Source organism: Anolis carolinensis, chromosome 1 (assembly GCF_035594765.1).
Source record: "Anolis carolinensis isolate JA03-04 chromosome 1, rAnoCar3.1.pri, whole genome shotgun sequence".
Lineage (NCBI taxonomy): Eukaryota > Metazoa > Chordata > Lepidosauria > Squamata > Dactyloidae > Anolis > Anolis carolinensis.
In genome coordinates, this window is record NC_085841.1 from 18,673,480 (window position 1) to 18,692,292 (window position 18,813).

Sequence of the window (18,813 nt, forward strand, 5' to 3'; positions counted from 1 at the left end):
GCAGAAGCACATTTTCTTCATACTGTACTCATTACTGCCTCCCTCCCTCTCTTGCCCTTGCTCCCTTTCTCTTTTTATGAAGCAAACATACCAGGAATAAAAAACCACACAAAATCAACTAACCCAAAATTCCTCAAAGTGAACAAGAGCAAAGCAGACATTAATCTCCCAAAGCAGACAAGAGCACAAGGCACAGAGGCTGCTCCCTTGAAGCCCTAAAGCCATGTAATCAAGCACTAACACTCCCTCCACGCTAGCTCTTAATTCAGAATGCTGCTTGTATGTCAAAGCAAGCTGGCTCTTAACTCAAAATACTCTTAAATTGAGGTTTCACTATATATATTACATACAGAATGCGACTAATTCTAGATCTACCTTTCAGCTTGTGCCAGACTGATTGTTGCAATGTGCTTATAATTCAAATCCAACCTATAGCAACTCCACCCTATGGGTTTCTTGTTAAGATTTGTTCAGATATTTGTCGCAGCCTTCCTTTAAGGCTGAGAGAATGTGACTTGCCCATGGCCATTTACATAATTTCCAAAGCCGGGCAGCCATTTGAACCATATCTGCTCAGCTATGGAAATCCTAGTTCAATATTCAAATCTCTATATACCTATCAAATTAAAAAATTAAAATGTGAGGCCTAAAAGACAGTGTCAACAAAAATAGATAAATCAGTCCAAAACATCACTAGCTCATAAATATCTCTATTAGTTATTCATGGTCTAGAAAAGAAGAGTCAATCTTTAATAATTATTTGCCTAGCATCCTAGAAAGAGATAAAAACTAACTCTAGAGCTGCAGAAACTAACTCTAGAGCTGCAGAGTAAGATCTTGCTCCTAGGATAATATTCCAAGCATATGTCTGTGTTTAACATAAAACAATTAAAACAACAAATTGAGAAGGGGGAAATGAAGTTTTCATACTGACTTCATTGCAAATGAAATGCTATAATGAGATGCCATTGCAGCCAGTCTTCTTTTAGTTAAAACAACAGCAATTATGTAGTTCTGCATATGAGTTCTCCACATCCTGAGGATAAATTCAGATGATATACTTCCAAAGATAGAAAATGCATGTGAAGGAAAATTGAGTGCGAAGGGGGGGGGGGGGGGGGGAGGAGAGAAAGAAAGGAAAAGAACAGGAGACATTATCTAGTCTAGAGATAAGAAAGTAGAAAGAACATAAGGCAGCCTATCTATGAACTTGCAAACCACAAGTAGCTCAAATTCTGCATGTATGCTTTTTTCTTTTTGCAAAAGAATATACCCAACAGAAAGTCACATACACTTGCTGGGTTTCCAGAACACACATACACTGAAGCTCATTCTAGTAGACATAAAAGAGCATTTTCTACTGTAAAACAAGAGGCCCAAACCTCACAAGGCATGGGGAGGGAGGGAAAAACAGCTGCTGAAAAAACCCTCACAATTGCGTTGTTGTCCCAACTGGCTATGTATCTCTGGAGTCCTAATTATATCCACCCTAAAAGATAATATTAGGGCCTGTAAAGGTTGTTTCTGGAAAATAGAAGGAACCGAGGTTTGTGCACCTGAGTCACCCAGTGTAGCTTAGTGGGTTGGAAAAGACTCTCCAGGAATCAGGCAGGTGTCTCATCTAGGTTTGGTTCCAGAAATTCCTTATCTGGAGTTACTAAGGAACTGAAACTGGCAAGGCCTGCACTACAATCAAAGTGTTGACAGTAGACAAGTGCATTTGGGGAAAACCTTGCCCCAGCTTTTGGTGGGGGCCCTGATCCATTATTTGTAAGCCTTCTGAAATTGGGAGGGTTGTTTTCGGTTCTTTCGTTTTGGAGCTCAAAAATCAGACCATATAGGGGGGGCTTCCCATCCACTGCCCCCCTCCTCGGGTGTGTGTTCTTGGTTGTAACTTGTATAAGAAAGAGATAAACCAATACCTTGGACCATACATTATACAAAAGACACATAGGGTCCTTATATTAATTTCTTCACATTCGGAAAAAAACTGTCAATCACAGACAAGATATGCTTTCAGTGGAAGTTCCAGTGCATTTGATAGTTTCTCTGCAGGTGCGATCTTTTCCCATTTTCTACACCTCAGGTGAAATTCTTCCATCAGTGTGTCAGTATCTTGAAGGAATTCATTGTAAAGTTCTATGCACTTATTCAAGTTGGATTTTAAATGGCTACAATTAATAGGGAGGAACACTTGCAGTACACTCCTGTCTCCTGGAACATCACTTGGGAGCCCCTCCCCACAATACCAACTGCCGCTCTGGGGCCACAGAGTGAAGAGGGAGCAGCCAGGAAGACACAGCTCCATCGTGTTCCCTGCAACATCAGTTGGGATGTTACTGTTTAACGGTATTGAATGTTTACCAATATTTGTTATAAACTGCCCTGAGTCCCCTTGGGGAGATAGGGCTGGACATAAAGATTATTATTATTATTATTGAATTACTTCCAAGTGCCCTGTAAACCTTTCTTGAAGCTGACTGCAGAAAAGGTCCAGAAATGGAATGTACACATTTAGCCTATATGGCATGAGCAAACTTTTTTGTCTTAGGGCCACATTGTGGGCCAGACTGAGAGGGCAGGGCCGAGTGGGAGGGCAGATAGGCACGTACTGGGTGAGATGGGCTTGTGAGAGGGCGGGGCAGGGCAAGGGCTGGGTCATCCTCAGGTTTTCCTTCTGCCAGGAGGAAAAGACATGCAGCAAATGTTCCAATCCTCCTCACTGATCCTTCTCTTCTGATCTTCTGGCTGTCCTCTTGGTATTATGCCGGGAGAAAGGCAAGACAGGTAACGGCCACGACTCTCAGCTGCCGTGTGCTTTCCTTGGGCCGTCCTCTCGGCATAAGGATGGGGCCACTCGCACCATCCTAATGCCAGGAGGAGGGCAAGACATGCGGTGGCTGAGAACGCTCCAGAGGGCTCTCAGCTGCTGCATGCCTTCCTCCGCTGTCCTTTCTGCATAAGGATGCGGCGGCCTGTGTCCTTATGCTGAGAAGACAGGGAAAATGAGTAGAGCCCGAGGTAAGCGCCCAGAGGGCCGCATCCCACCCCGGGCCTTAATTTGCCCATGACTGGCCTATAATATTCCACTGGAGTTAGTGAAGCTGCCTGTATGTTGCTTTCACAAGTCTGCCTTGAACAGATGCAAGGAATCCTCATTTCTCCACCCACAGACTCTGCCACTGATCTCGCTGAGTCAAAGATCTTCTTATTTATTTATCGTGTCATAAGCAAAGTGGAGTTACAGTTATAATGTATTTTAAAAAAAACATAAACATCTCCTGAAATTCTCTCACAGGTTCTGTGTGCATAACAAAAATGTCCGTATCTACTCTTTGTAATGTTTTGCTAAGCTCAAAATTTGCTTGCACGGACTCGTTTAATTTTTGCTTCTCATAGACTCAGCATGGGGATTTGGTTTACCAGTTGAAATTAATGAGTAAATCAGGTTTTTTGAACCTCTAACCACCACCACCCCTTGGCTACAGGCCTGGAAACAGTCACAAACGCTAACCCCTCCATTGGGAAAATAGCTTAGAAAGAAGAATGTTATATACAGAGACACATTTGGAAGCAAGCTAAGAACAAATCCCACTCAGTCTGGAGTCAGGCATGGGCCAACTTGGGCCTTCCAGGTGTTTTGGACTCCAACTCCCACCATTCCTAACAGCCTCAGGCCCCTTCCTTTTCCCACTCAGCCGCTTAAGTGGGAAAAGGAAGGGGCCTGAGATTGTTAGGAATGATGGGAGTTGGGAGTCCAAAACACCTGGAAGGCCCAAGTTGGCTCATGCCTTGCTCTGGACTAATCCCGTTCGCTTGTGATCAGGCAGTCACAGGACAGGGCCTTCTCGCCTGCAGGCAAGGCAACCGTGGAAAGGCCTGGCTGCATTACCGACCCACCCCCTGGCGCACCTGAAGCAGCTCCTCCTGGGCCAGCAGTCGGCGAGGGCAATGCGACAAAAGGCGAGGGGCACCGCCGGGGCCGAGCGGGAAGGGCCCGGCATCCCTTTCAGGCAGGACTCAAGCCACTAACTAACGGATCCTGACTAGAATGGCCTTTCCTTCCTTTCTTCCTTCATTGGAAGGGCATTTCGCAGGGGCGATGCGACGGTTGTCATAGCGACCCGAAGGCCCGGATGAGATGTGTGGGGAGGGGGGAGAGAGAACGGCGAGTGGGCCGCCCGTTGCCGTGGAAACGCGGCCTTCACGCACACACACACACACACACACACTCCACTCAATGTTTACCTGCCGAGCGTCCGCTTCATGCCGTCGCTGCCCGGCAAACGCAGGCTCGTCCTCAGGCTGAAACCCTTCTCCAGAGGCGGAGAGGAGGACTCCAACGTGACGGACTCATTCCGCTTTCTCATGCCGGCGACGAGGTGCCCAGCAGCAGTAGCAGCAAGAGCAAGCCCTGACTCGCTCGTTCGCTCTGAGGGAAGACGCTCTCCGCCGCTACATCCTCTCAGCCCAGCAACAGAACAGGGCGATTGGCTCCACCAATCAGGGGCGGGCCCCCAGAGCCACGTGACCTCCCTCCCTCCGCGGGTTGACGCCTCAGCCGAGGCAGGGGAGGCACCGCTGCTCCCCTGCCCGGGACAAAGATGGCCGCCGAGGCCTCCGCTTGTCACGTGACGCCTCGGCCCGGGATCAAGATTGCCGCCGAAGACTCAAGAGTTGTGAGGAAAACAAAATATCGCCTATCGTTTCCACCTTCAAGTCTTCACCAGGCAGACGTTTTAGCTTCCAATATGCACCGCACCTGAGTGCGTGTTTTTCTTCCTGTCATTGGCAGTAGCCATTATTCTTTGGAAAGGATTGATGAGGGCAATCCTCTCTAAAGGCGTTCTTTTTGGAGAGGGACCCAGTTCGAGAGTATCTTTTATGATTACTTTACTACGTACAGCTATATATATATGTGTGTGTGTGCGTGCGTATATATACAGTAGAATCTCGCTTATCCAACGTTCTGGTTTATCCAAGCATTTTTGTAGTCAATGTTTTCAATAAATCGTGATATTTTGGTGCTAAATGTGTAAATACAGTAATTACTACATAGCATTACTGCGCATTGAACTACTTTTTCTGTCAAATTTGTTGTATAACATGATGTTTTGGTGCTTAATTTGTAAAAGCATAACCTTATTTAATGTGTAATAGGCTTTTCCTTAATCCCTCCTTATTATCCAACATATTCGCTTATCCAACGTTCTGCCGGCCCGTTTAGCTTGGATAAGTGAGACTACTGTATATATGAATCATCATTGTAGTAAAGTATGAATAAAACTTTATATATACTTTACTACATATATATGCTACAGATAGAAAAGCTAAACGTTTTCCCCTGACATTAAGTCTAGTTGTGTCCGAATCTGGAGGTTGGTGTTCATCTCCATTTCTAAGCCAAAGAGCCGGCGTTGGCCATAGACACCTCCAAGGTCATGTGGCCAGCATGACTGAATGAAGCGCTATTACCTTCCCGCAGAAGCGGTACCTAATTTACTCACATTTGCATGTTTTCGAACTGCTAGGTATATATACCTCACAACATCTGAGGATGCCTGCCATAGATGTGGGCGAAACGTCAGGAGAGAATGCTTCTGGAACATGGTCATATGGCCTGGAAAACACACAAGAACCCTGTGATTCCGGCTGTGAAGGCCTTCGACAACACTATGTTTATGATTTTTTTTTTGCAGGAAAAAGGGATTGGCTCTCCCAACCCATTTAAACTTCCTGTCTCTGTTCTTGGAGAATTCTAGGAATGGGAAATAATAATTCCCTGATGTTGTTTTTTGGTACTGACTGAGCCGTCAGTGCTGCTTCAGGAAGAATGTGGCAAATTCTAATCATGTTGTGTGATGCCAGCACACTGCACTTTGCCCATCCTTTTTCAAGAACAAGGCGTTTCAAACTTTCCACTCATGACACCTTTTTGCCTGAGAAATGTAAACATAACTGTGGGTACATAGGTATATAAATAGGTATAAAAACAAACATTTTCTCATCATAAACCAGCATTCGTAATGCTTGCTAGGCAGGTTGGTTTTCATTTTTGTGGAACATTTTCTGCAGAGTCCACTGTGAACACTGAATGTATTTGCTAACAGATTTGTGTAAATTAGTAGTGTTCACAAACTTACCATTGCCAATTTTTTTGTTGTGGTCATGACCCCAACATGGCCTTCAACTCCCAGAAATCCTAACAGCTGGCAAACTGGCTGGGATTTCTAGGAGCTGTAGGCCAAAAACATCTGGGGACCCCAGGTTGAGAACCACTGAGCTAAGGGGAACCAATTTTGAGTCGGGACCCATAGTTTAAGAAGCCGTGTTCTACAATATGGGTGGCTTTTTTTCTTAGCAAGTTAAAATAAGGGCAGTGATGCCAGAAAATACTTAGACATTATTATATACCATGTGCATTCATTTAGATTTCTTAAAGTATTTTCCTTTATGCATCCTTCCATAATATTCAGCTTTGAAGTCCTTTCAGATAAGCATGTGTTGGAGTTCATGCTTTCTTTTGTGTTCTCTGTTAGTGCTGTCCAATTCCAGGTTGTGAGGGTTTTTCTTCCACTGTTTGTAGGTTTTGAAATTAGCATGTGATGATGCCAAGCATCAAAGTATAAGGGGATACACAAGAAAATTGTACAGATATATGTTGTTATAACGCGGAATGCATGTACAGATTATTATTGTATGAGCTTTAAAGCTCACCACACCCTAAAATCCTGTAAATAGCATACTGAAGGCAAATGTAATGCATAATAAAAAAACACTTGATGATTTTGTTTGTTTGGACATGTAGTCATTTAAAGATGCAGGTTCCAATTTGGACACACACACACAAGCTGGAAGTAACAGCTTCTCATAAAACATGAAGTTACCTTCATGTTGCCTAATTGAACCTCTGAGAACAACTGTGCTGTTTCCTAGAGACTGCTATTAGATTCTACAGGTGTTCCCAGTCATTAAATGCCCTTTCACATGATGCTTCTCCTAGACTTTATATTCAAGGGCAGGTTATTTATTGAATGATAACTTTTGAACCTTGCTTTTCAGTGGAAAAATCTCCCAAAGCATCTCACACATAATTTAAAAAAGAGAAAGGTGTGAAAGTATGAAAGTGATTGAAAAGAAACAAGCTGCAACACCACTTTTAAAAGTCAAAGCTTTAATAATAAGCAGTTGAAAGATTGAGAATGGCTTGGTACTGATGATAGTTTGGGAACAGCCAAAGGCAGCTGAGCCCTGAGCAGAATTGATGAAATATCTCTGCTTTTGACCTCAACTTAATGGGACACAGCAAATTGCTGTGAGGGCGCTTAACTACCAAAAGGCAATTGGGAATGTGTTCAGTGTGACTGGCAATTTACAATGTATCTGAAAGACGATCCATAAATGAATATATTAAATGTCTTTTGATATATATCCTGCATTACATAGGTATGCATTTTCTTTCTAGCTCTTTCCTTCCTTCCTCCACTTCCTTCATACATCTCTTTCTTTCTCCCTCCCTCCCTCCCTCCCTCCCTCCCTCCCTCCCCCTTCTCTTGTTTCCCCTCATACACTGAAGGGGACAAGGAACCCGATTTCTATTTGATTAATAAATAGCAAAAATAGGTTTGATTAAATACATAGCCTTAGCCTTAGAAATCAACTGAACCTAGTCTCTTTAGTGTTAGAAGCAATCTGCCATGGAAAAACATACAGGAAGAAACCCACAGGGCAATAAATGTTAATAAACTCCACAAATACTAACAAATGGCAGTTGAAAGCAAAACAACAAAACAGCCCATCACTTTCTTAGGTATGGAAAAAAGGAATCAATTTAAGTTCTGGGAATGTCAAGCCACAAACAGGGCAGTCTTAGATGTAGGAATTAGAAATGGCATTTTGATGTACAGTAGAGTCTCACTTATCCAACATAAACGGGCCGGCAGAGCATTGGATAAGCGAATATGTTGGATAACAAGGACAGGTTAAGGAGAATCCTATTAAACATCAATTTGGTTATGATTTTACAAATTAAGCACCAAAACATCATGTTATACAACAAATTTGACAGAAAAAGTAGTTCAATACACAGAAATACTACGTAGTAATTACTGTATTTACAAATTTAGCACCAAAATATCACGATGTATTGAAAACTTTGACTACAAAAATGTGTTGGATAATCCAGAACATTGGATAAGCGAGTGTTGGATAAGTGAGACTCTACTGTAGTTTGATTTTGATCGATTGGGCCAAAAATAAGGCTTCAAAAGGCCCAGATGGTATATTGATATATTTAAGTATTATAATTGGGACATTTGCTTTCCTGAACTGTTTTGATAAGCATCTGATCAAAAGTGCTATATGCAGAATGAAGAGAGAAAGGGACAAGATGAAAGACAGAGAGGGCATGGGAAGAGAAGAACTTTGGGAGGTTGTGAAATGTCCTTGGAAATCCTATAAAGGCCAACCGAGCTGCGTCTTTATGTGAAGTTTGGTCCGGATCCACCAAGCCATGTAGAAGCCTTTGTGGTAGAAACATACACACACACTGTAACTTTTTAATATAGATAGAAAGACTCAGACTTACACTTCTATAGAATCCAGTTGAAATCAGATATCCTGGGTTTTATATGGCAGTGTAGAAGGGACCTCATTTTGTTCAGTGACCCTCCCTGCCCCTGGGGCTTATAAAAGATATAAATGGGTTCAAAACTAGAAGAATAACGATTCTAAAGTGGAACTCATTATTTTAATTACAGGCTGACGTACGTAAGAATATAGCCTAGGGTTGGAATGAGTATGAGAAAACAGTGAAAGAAGAGGTGAGATATACCTCAGGTAGAAAAAGGTGGCACCACATTGCAAAATGCCTGAGATAATATTATTGTCTTCACTGCAGCCTACTTTCCCTTTGACCCTGATAAAACAGTCCAGATTTTTTGATTAGATTTGCCAGGTCCACCCTGTATATCAAAATGACTAAGGCTATAGATGTTTAGTACTTTGTACCAGGAAATAATACTGCAGGGAAAAATCTTAACAGGGTGTTATGTGTCTGTAGCGGAATAAATTGTGGAAGGAGGCATTAAGGCAATGGTTCTCAACCTGTGAATCTCCAGGTGTTTTGGCCTACAACTCCCAGATATTCCAGCCAGTTTACCAGCTGTTAGGATTTCTGGGAATTGAAAGCCAAAACATCTGGACACCCACAGGTTGAGAACCACTGCGTTATGGCATCAATTCAATCTGAATAGGGTATTTAAAAGATGTTAAAAATCATACAAGAGGAAGGAAAAAGATGACTGTGAGATTATTCACGCTGCAGAATTATAGCATTTTGAGAGCACATTAAGTGCCATAGCTTCAACCCATGGAATCCTGGGATTTGCAGTTTGTTGTGGCACCAGATTGAACACAGAAGGATACATATCCCGCAAAACAAAAAAACCCAGAATTCTATAGCACTGAGCATGGCAGTTAATGTGGAATCAAACTGCAATGTGGATGCAGTTTGTGGAAAGGTACATCTACCCAGGCATGGGCAAACTTGGGCCCTCCAGGTGTTTTGGACTTCAACTCCCACAATTCCTAACAGCCGGTAGGCTGTTAGGAATTGTGGGAGTTGAAGTCCAAAACACCTGGAGGGCCCAAGTTTACCCATGCCTCATCTACACTGTAGAATAGATGCAGTTTGATACCACTTTAACTGCCATGGCTCAAGTTTAAAGTACCCTGGAAGTTGTAGCTTGACAAGGTCCTTAGCCTTCTTTGCCAAAGAAGAGTGCACCCTTCATGATAGTATTGTAGTTATAAAAGTGATGTCAAACTGCATCCTGCAATGTATCTCCAACCAGAGTTACAGAGGCATAAAATAGTTGAAAAGCGCAACACGCTCGTTTGTCCATTCTCCCTTTCCGTACGAGAAGATGCTTGCCTCCGCCCCTTCTCAGTCTTCCTGCGTTCCTATTGGCCGAGCGGCTTCGAGGCGCGCGTTTTGCTCAGTTCTCCTCCAGCGGGCGACGAGTGAGGACTTCTGTCGCTGAGAGGACTCTTTTGGGCCCGGTTTGGGAACTATGTTCTGTGAGAAAGCCACCGAACTCATCCGGGAGCTCCACCGAGCCAGCGACGGGCAGCTGCCTTCCTACAACGTGAGCCTTTTAAAAATTTGGCCAATGCGGTTCTAACATTCACAGGTAATTTTGGACTTCAACTCCCAGAGTTCCTGCTCATTGACTAAGGCAGCAGAGGCTTCTGGGAGTTGAAGTCCAAAACACACTTGTGACTCTGCTGCTTGGGATAGAACACTGGGAGATAAGCCATTTGATTCCTGCAATTACCCAAAGCAGAAAGAGAATATAATTACAGTAGAGTCTCACTTATCCAACAAACGGGCCGGCAGAATGTTGGATAAGCGAATATGTTGGATAATAAGGAGGGATTAAGGAAAAGCCTATTAAACATCAAATTAGGTTATGCTTTTACAAATTAAGCACCAAAACATCATGTTATACCACAAATTTGACAGAAAACGTAGTTCAATACACAATAATGCTATGTAGAAATTACTGTATTTACAACCTTGGCACCAAAATATCACGATGTATTGAAAACGTTGACTACAAAAAAGCGTTGGATAATCCAGAACGTTGGATAAGTGAGACTCTACTGTATCACTATTTCTAAAGGTAAAGTAGACTATATGGAAGCAGGGCCAGATATATTCTTAGTGTATTTTGAAGGATCATAGAACAGAAGCCTGGGAAAGGGAAGTTTCATATATTTAGGATGCATTTATACCACGCACAGGCAAACTTTGGAGTTGAAGTCCAAAACACCTGGAAGGTCCATGTTTGCCCATGCCTGATTTATTGCCTTTAAAACACCTTTACAGTGCTGTCACTGCACACTGTTGAACTAATGCAGTTTGGCACCACTTTCATGGTTCAATAATAATAATAATAATCATCATCTATACATATAATAAAAGTGAAAATATGTACAGTAGAGTCCTGCTTATCCAACATAAATGGGCTGGCAGAACGTTGGATAAGCGAAAATGTTGGATAATGAGGGATTAAGGAAGAGCTTATTAAACATCAAATTATGTTATGAGTTTACAAATTAAGTACCGAAACATGTTTTACAACAAATCGACAGAAAAAGCAGTTCAATTCACAGTAATGTTATGTAGCAATTACAGTATTTATGAATTTAGCACTTAAATACCTAGGAGTGGGTTGGTAGGCTAGTAGGCTGGGATGCTTTGTATCTATACATGGTTTTACATGGTTTTACTGTATGTATGGGTAAATGTGTATGTTTTATATGTTTCACATGTTTTGATATGGTCAAAATTGACTAATCAATAAAGAGTTGTTGTTAGCACTAAAATATTGCAATGTATTGACATCATTGACTACAAAAACACTGATTACTAAAAGGCAGATTGCATTGGATAATACAGAACGTTGGATAAGTGAAGGTTGGATAAGCGAGACTCTAGTGTATGTCTATGTCTGGGGTGTCCACTTACACAGACAAGCTCCCTGTTCCACAAACATATCAAGAAATTGGTTCGATTGAGACAAATTACCTCCATCAGTCTCAATCCCTCTCCTGATGAATCTGGCATCGGCTCAGATCGCACAGGAACAAAATTCAGACTTCTCAATTGTCAGCTGTAAACAGCGGCTTAAACTTTATTGCATCATATATTCACATCATGCAGGACAACAGCAGTTCTCCATCTGACTTCTTCAAAGATCGCATGAGAAGTACACTCACACATTCCAGTCTTATCTTAAGCATGACGTATATCCTGTCACAGATCAGAACTGCTACACACTTCCAACTGCTATGCTCTAGCAATGCATTCCCACTTTATGTACTTAACTGTTGCACTACTGGATTACATGCACACACACTGACAGCCAGCTTTAAACTTTTAAGTACAATTTCATACTACATAAAAACAATTTCATCAACAAAACAGCAATAGCTCCCACTACTCAGGAGATACCAACGGCCCTCCCTCCAATGACATTGCAGGTTATACTGAGTGCTGTGAACATGTCCAAGAGCCCTACCAATTTCCTTCACAAACACCATAGTGCCCACCACCCAAGTGAAGGCTTTCATACAGGGACAATTTCATCCTAGATCTTCTGTTTTTCCTCCACCACAGGCACCCCAATGTTCCTTTCTCTCTCCACTGGTGTAGTTTGCATGACTCCGCCCACTCCTCTTCCCTAACCCTTTCCTATTATTTTCTATGGCACACAGCAAATAGAGGAATTAATCAGCAATTGAACATACTAGAGAGGTTTGGGGAGAATTTACCATGATTTATAGGAGTTGTAGGTACTGGAATGTGTAGTTCACCTGCAATCTAAGAGCACTCAACTCCACCAAAGATGAATCTGGAACTCACTTGGCATACAGAATCCCCATGACCAACAAAAATGCTGGAGGTCTTTGGGGAAAATTCACTTTGACTTGGGGGAATTGTAGTTCACCTACATCCAGAGAGCACTGTGAACCCAAACACCAATGGACCAGGGCCAAACTTGGCACACACACCTGTTATGCAGAAATTTGATTACTGGAGGAATTTGGGGGGGAACTGACCTACCTTGCTATTCACCCACAACCAGGGAAACTGACCTCCACCAATGATGGATCTGGACCAAACTTGGCTCACAGAACTCCCATGACTAACTCAACCTGCTGGAAGAGTTTGAGGGGACTGACTCACTATAGTGGGAGTTGTAGTTTTACCCTACAGCCAGAGAGCACACTGAACCCCCACCAATGAGGCATCTAGAGCAAACTTGCCCAACATAACAAACTTTCAGTACTGATGGCGTTTCTTAAGATTACCCTGACATGATGTTAGTTATACTTAATACACAACCTTATGCATTTTGTACAATTAAAAAAATGGCTTTTTCAAATAACCCGGGCAACGTTGGGTACCCAAGCTAATAATAATAATAAACTTTATTTATATCCCGCCCCATCTCCCTGAGAGGACTCGGAGCAGCTTACAATAATGTGAACAATGCAAACAATAAATAGTAATATAACAAATAATCAATTTAAAATTAAATGAACAAAATGACAACATAAAATCAATATCAAAGTGAAACAAAACATATTAAATTGACACAAAACTATCATATTTAAACAGAAATTATGTTATATAAAAGCAATTTAAAACATCTTAGCCACTGCTCTGGTTGATAAAAGCTAAACAATGATATGGAATAATGAGATTTGTAGTTTGGTAAGGCACCAGCCTCCGGTGGCTCAGTGTGTTAAAGTGCTGAGCTGCTGAACTTGCAGACCAAAAGGTCCCAGGTTCAAATCTGGGGAGCGGAGTGAGCGCCCGCTGTTAGCTCCAGCTTCTGCCAACCTAGCAGTTCGAAAACATGCAAATGTGAGTAGATCAATAGGTACCGCTCCGGCGGGAAGGTAACGGTGTTCCATGCAGTCATGCCGACCACATGACCTTGGAGGTGTCTATGGACAACGCCGGCTCTTTGGCTTAGAAATGGAGATGAGCACCAATCCCCAGAGTCGGACCCGACTGGACTTAACGTCAGGGGAAACCTTTACCTTTTTACTAAGGCACCAGCACTTTTTTCGAAAGAGAAAGCTAAAGAACTTTTGAAACTACGACTTTTATGATTCAACTTGTATTGAGCCATGGCAGTTGGAAGTAATCATCATCATCATCCTTATTTTTAACTCGCCCTCTCTCCCCAAGGGGACTCAAGGCAGCTTCCAAAGTAAAACTGGCAAACATTCAATGCCAGTACAAAGCATAATAGACAATTAACAGACAATTAAAAGTAAATCAGTCAAAAAATAATATAAAAATATAATATAAAAAGTAGGATCAGACTGCATGCTACATTTATGGACCTTTTCTCTCCCAGGCCTCTGTTCTATGATACTTCAAAAGACACTAAGAATATATGTGGCCCAACTTCCATGTTCAGGCAATTCCTGAGTTACAAACACCCAGCTTACAAATGACTCCTAGTTAAGAACCGGGCTGAGACAACAGGAAATGAGAGAAATCTATCTCTCAGAAGGGAAATTCACTCCTGGGAGAGTTATCATGGGAAAAGGGGGTCTCCACTGAAGCTGTATCACCAATCCTTGTAATAACAACAACAACAGGACTCCAGGGCGATTTCCAACATGTATGGCAAATATTCAGTGCCCAAAAGGTGAAAAAACATTCAAAACAGAATTACATCAGGACAAACCATATAAAACTCTAAAACTTAATAACAAACAAAATAAGTAACAATAAAAACTTAAATAATCTATATGAGTATAACAGTTAATATCAATTTAATGCTAAACAAGCCATATTTTTCAAAAGCCAATGATCGCAGGAATAGAAATTGAGGAGAAATTTTCTGAACAGGGGCACAAACAGCACTGGAATTTTTTTCAAGGAGTGGTGATGTTAATGAGTATGGAGAACAATGTGCATTCAGGAATAGGCTTAGCCTGGGGCCTCCTTTTCACAGTGAATAGATATTTGAAATTTTAAAGGAAATGAAGCTTGAATTTTAATTGAAGCCTTGTTAAGCATTAAGTACTATTTGAAATACTTGTTGAACCTGCTGCCATTTTAAATTTCAGGAGGATGGAATCAGACAAGTGCTTGAGGAGATGAAAGCATTATATGAACAGAACCAAAGTGATGTGTAAGTATTGCAGCTCTTCGTGCTGTCAGTTGTTCCACAAGCCCTCACAAGATCGTCTCCTGTTTTGGCTTGATGTGTGAGGAACTAATCAACCATAGTCCAATGAGTGAAATCAAAGACTGTGTCTGGTGCCTGACAGTGGTGCATATTTATACTATCATACGAGTGTATAGGATCTTGCCCTGACAGCTCCCTGTGTAGTTAAAACCTTAGGAATAGCTAATTCTGAAGAATTGGAAAAGTTTTGTTTGGGAAAAACATCATTTATTTCATTGAGATAAAAACTGAAAAAGAAAATAGCACATAGTCTGACACAGGCATGGGCAAACTTGGGCCCTCCAGGTGTTAGGAATTATGGGAGTTGGATTCCAAAACAACTGGAGGACCCAAGTTTGCCCCATGCCTGGTCTAAAGTGTTTAATTTTAAAATAATGTGAGGTGGAATGTTTTGATACAACATTAATAAAATATACTGCAAGTGTCCAAGTACTTGCCAGTCATTCCACTGCTTTTGCGTGTTCTTTTTTCCAATTAAGTCCGATTTTGGTATAAATTATGGGATTTTCAGTCTTTCAAAAACATTTTAAATATTATTTCAAATGAAACTATCTAGATTATGAAAGTTTGATCTAGACTGAAAGTTAAATGAGGCAGAAATTCACATGTTGCCTATAGAAAATTCACAGGTGCAAAAGCTTTGATTCGGTTGAATGCCTGGCCTTTTCACATTGTTGGTTGAGGAAGGATATAGTTTATGACTTCACAAATGGTTGGTTGCAGATATATACAAATGCATTTTATTTACAGCTTGTGTTTCTGTCATTAGAAATGAAGCAAAATCTGGGCACAGTGAGTTGATCCCAACAATCAAATTTCGTCATTGCTCTCTGCTGAGAAATCGACGATGTGTTCTTGCATATCTGTAAGTTTCTGAAGGGCATATGTGTCATCGTTCTGTCACAAATATTGTCACATTCACATCTGGGACATTCACTTCTGGGACTTAACTTTCAAAAACCTTTTTCTTAGTCACTGAAATTGCATGGAAGTTGTGGATGTTTATGCTTTTCACACAATTTAGTAAATCATGCTATGTAAATTAATATTGTTTTGTCCAAATTCAGCAAATGGGTTCCAATGTTTAATCCTATTTGAATGTTTGTATGTTTTTTTTATGGTTTTAAAATGTATTTTTGTGTTAGCTGGTTTGGGTCTCTTTAGAGAGATAAAGCTGGATATAAATAAATAAATGGACAAATAATTTGTTCGGCTTGGATACATCATAGTAGTCAATCATTGATGCCTTTGCATGGTTCAGGCATTTCAGTTAAGTGTGTTATAGTCAAATCTAAAATTCAATAACCCTTTTGACATCTGGGATGGCATTCTGCTGTGCATGAATACTTTTCACCTGAAGGAGCTGTTTGAAAACATCTGGCAAGGAGCTGTAAGCCTGTTTTGCAATGGTCACAGAGTTGTGCAAATCAAGGGCTGGGTAAACCTGTCAGTTTATGTCAGGCATGGGGAAACTTCGGACCTTCGGGTGTTTTGGACTTCAACTCACACAATTCCTAACTGGCTGTTAGGAATTGTGGGAGTTAAAGTCCAAAACACCTGGAGGACCAGAGTTTCCCCATGCCTGGTTTGTTCTTGGTTCCCCAATTTTTCAGCCTGCAGTTCAGTCTATATCATTTTAATCAGAAAACCTTCCTCTGCAGAATTAAAGAACTTGTGATAATGTTACCTAAGCTTCCACTGGTAACATTTCATTATGAGATGGGAAATTATATTATCTAGGTTTCTAATTATGAATGCATTGTGGGTGTTTTTTCCACCAGATATGACCGCTTACTTCGCATCCGGGCACTTAGATGGGAATATGGGAGTGTCTTGCCAAATGCTGTCAGATTTCAGATGTCAGCTGATGAAGTAAGCAAGTCAGATGTAAATGCATATGTCTAGAAGCAATTCAAAGTCAGTAGCCCTTGCTGATCTATTGCAAATCATCCAGTGATCCTATTGTACTTTTTGTCCATTTCTAGCTTTATAGCTCCTCCGGGTTCTCATGAAATCAGCCAATAGGTCAGTTTAGCTTGCTCTAAAGCCCCGGTGGCAAAGTGCGTTAAAGCACTGAGCTGGAGACCGAAAGGTCCTAGGTTCAATCCCCGGGAGTGGCATGAGCTGCCGCTGTTAGCTCCAGCTCCTGCCAACCTAGCAGTTCGAAAACATGCCAATGTGAGTAGATCAATAGGTACCGCTCCGGCGGGAAGGTAACGGCGCTCCATGAAGTCATGCCGGCCACATGACCTTGGAGGTGTCTACGGACAATGCCGGCTCTTCGGCTTAGAAATGGAGATGAGCACCAACGCCCAGAGTCAGACATGACTGGACTTAATGTCAGGGGAAAACCTTTACCTAAAGCCTGACAACAGAACTCTGCAGTATGGAGAAACGTCTCATCCGTTCCTTTTTTTTTTCCTTTCTTTTTTTTTTTTTTTTGGTAGATATGTTGCTAACTTTTAATGGTTTGAAAACAATATTTGGCATTAGTTAAAAATACATCTTGCATCTCCAGGTGCTGTGGTTCAATCAGTACAAAAAATCTTTGGCTACCTACATGAGATCATTAGGAGGAGGAGATGGGCTGGACCTGACACAGGACATTAAACCCCCAAAAAGCTTGTACATTGAAGTAAGTAAAACTAAAAAATGTGTGGTGATTTATTTTCTCTAAGAGTAGGTTCACAAGTAAACAGGCCTAAATATTTTTCAAAAGGTCTTTTGACATTTTTTTTTCTCATACAGGTGTTGTGGATAATTTAGCAATATTTTCCACATTGAAGGGAATAAAGGGACAAATGAAAGATAAATTTAGCTTATTAAAGTGTGAATTTTATTTTTACAGAAATAAAAGTTTCTTATCTCAACCTTGGAAGCTAATCATTGTCTTTAATCAGGTTTATGCTGACACACTTAACTTGTAACCAGCAACAGCTAATTAATTTTTCCCCTTCAGGTTCGGTGTTTAAAAGACTATGGGGAATTTGAAATTGATGATGGTACTACAATTCTGCTAAAGAAGAACAGCCAGGTATTTCTGACAAGTTAGTTGGTTGGCTTCTGGGATCATCTCTTTTAGTATATCAGCATTGGTTCCTTCTGTGTGTGTGTGGAATCAGCTATATTGTATGCAACATCATCTAGATCCCATGATAAGTGTTAGGTTCCCACCCCTTTCCATAGCCATATATGATACCAGCTCCTCAGTCAGCTTCTTTTCTCTACTGTATGAAAGCCTTTTATTGGAAGGAAGCTGCATGGGTCAGTACCTCTCAATACACATTGGAGGGAGAGGAGGAAATAGTGCTAATGAAGAAATAGCAACATGCTGAGAAAAGGGTGAAAAACACCAAGGAAGTGAAACTGGGCCTTCAGTATTCTTTCAGTGCTAGAATTCGGGGGGGGGGGGGGGGGGGGTTCCTGCGTATTATGCATGTCTTGTTCAATCTGCCATGGTCCTGCTGTTCTCTAAAGATCTTGTCAAAAACTAGATAAATTTGGATTTAAAAAAGATCATGCATGTCATTACAGTACATTGTTTTAGTTATACGGACAGAATAGCACACATGAAGATTGTTGTATTACAAGGGCTTGCCTATAGAGAATCATATCCATATCTAAGAAACTAGAGCAGATGTGGTCTATCAAATGCAATTGGCATTCTGAATAATCACAGAAAGAAGCCTAACAACCAAGACAACAAGAAAACATTTTTTTGGGTTTGTTATTTATAAAATTTCTTCAGATTTGAAAATGGTTTCTTTTTCTTTCCTTCAGCATTTTCTACCACGCTGGAAATGTGAACAGTTAATCAGGCAAGGGATTTTGGAGCATGTCCTATCATAAGCTAGATGTCCATGAGACTTGATGAAAAGTCTGTACATTAATATGTTAACACATTGTAAAATAGATGTAAGTAGCAAAATGTCAAATGTCACTATAAAATAAAGCCAGAATATTTTCACTAGCATGTTGTTGCCTTTATTCCTTCAGTTATGGACAACCACTATTGTAAATATTGATCCTG

At 41.2% G+C, this 18,813-nt stretch overlaps 2 protein-coding genes across 3 annotated transcripts in view; one reads left to right on the forward strand and one right to left on the reverse strand.

The window, feature by feature from the left end:
- Window positions 1-4,510, reverse strand: part of abhd12 (abhydrolase domain containing 12, lysophospholipase) — a 28,674-nt gene extending 24,164 nt beyond the window's left edge. The window contains exon 1 of one of the 2 annotated variants that reach the window (XM_003216104.4): window positions 4,249-4,510. In XM_003216104.4, the coding sequence (XP_003216152.2) occupies window positions 4,249-4,370 (122 nt within the window). In that variant the 5' untranslated portion in view covers window positions 4,371-4,510. Of the gene's footprint in view, window positions 1-3,912; window positions 4,087-4,248 lie in introns of those variants that run through there. The other variant, XM_062970507.1, reaches the window with a different exon arrangement.
- Window positions 4,511-9,951: 5,441 nt separating this feature from the next.
- gins1 (GINS complex subunit 1) lies at window positions 9,952-18,753 on the forward strand. The gene is made up of 7 exons (XM_003216103.4): window positions 9,952-10,148; window positions 14,662-14,726; window positions 15,553-15,648; window positions 16,565-16,655; window positions 17,302-17,418; window positions 17,743-17,817; window positions 18,564-18,753. The coding sequence occupies exons 1-7, from the start codon at window positions 10,074-10,076 to the stop codon at window positions 18,630-18,632; spliced, it is 588 nt and encodes a 195-aa protein (XP_003216151.1). The 5' UTR covers window positions 9,952-10,073; the 3' UTR covers window positions 18,633-18,753.
- The last annotated feature ends 60 nt before the right edge of the window (window positions 18,754-18,813 follow it).

What these genes read in the sequence shown, in the direction of transcription:
- gins1 (XM_003216103.4), top strand. Translation starts at nt 10,074, where the DNA reads ATGTTCTGTGAGAAAGCCACCGAACTCATCCGGGAGCTCCACCGAGCC. An exon ending in TTCAGATGTCAGCTGATGAA is followed by an intron (nt 16,656 to 17,301) that starts GTAAGCAAGTCA and finishes TTGCATCTCCAG; the next exon opens with GTGCTGTGGTTCAATCAGTA. An exon ending in TGCTAAAGAAGAACAGCCAG is followed by an intron (nt 17,818 to 18,563) that starts GTATTTCTGACA and finishes TCTTTCCTTCAG; the next exon opens with CATTTTCTACCACGCTGGAA.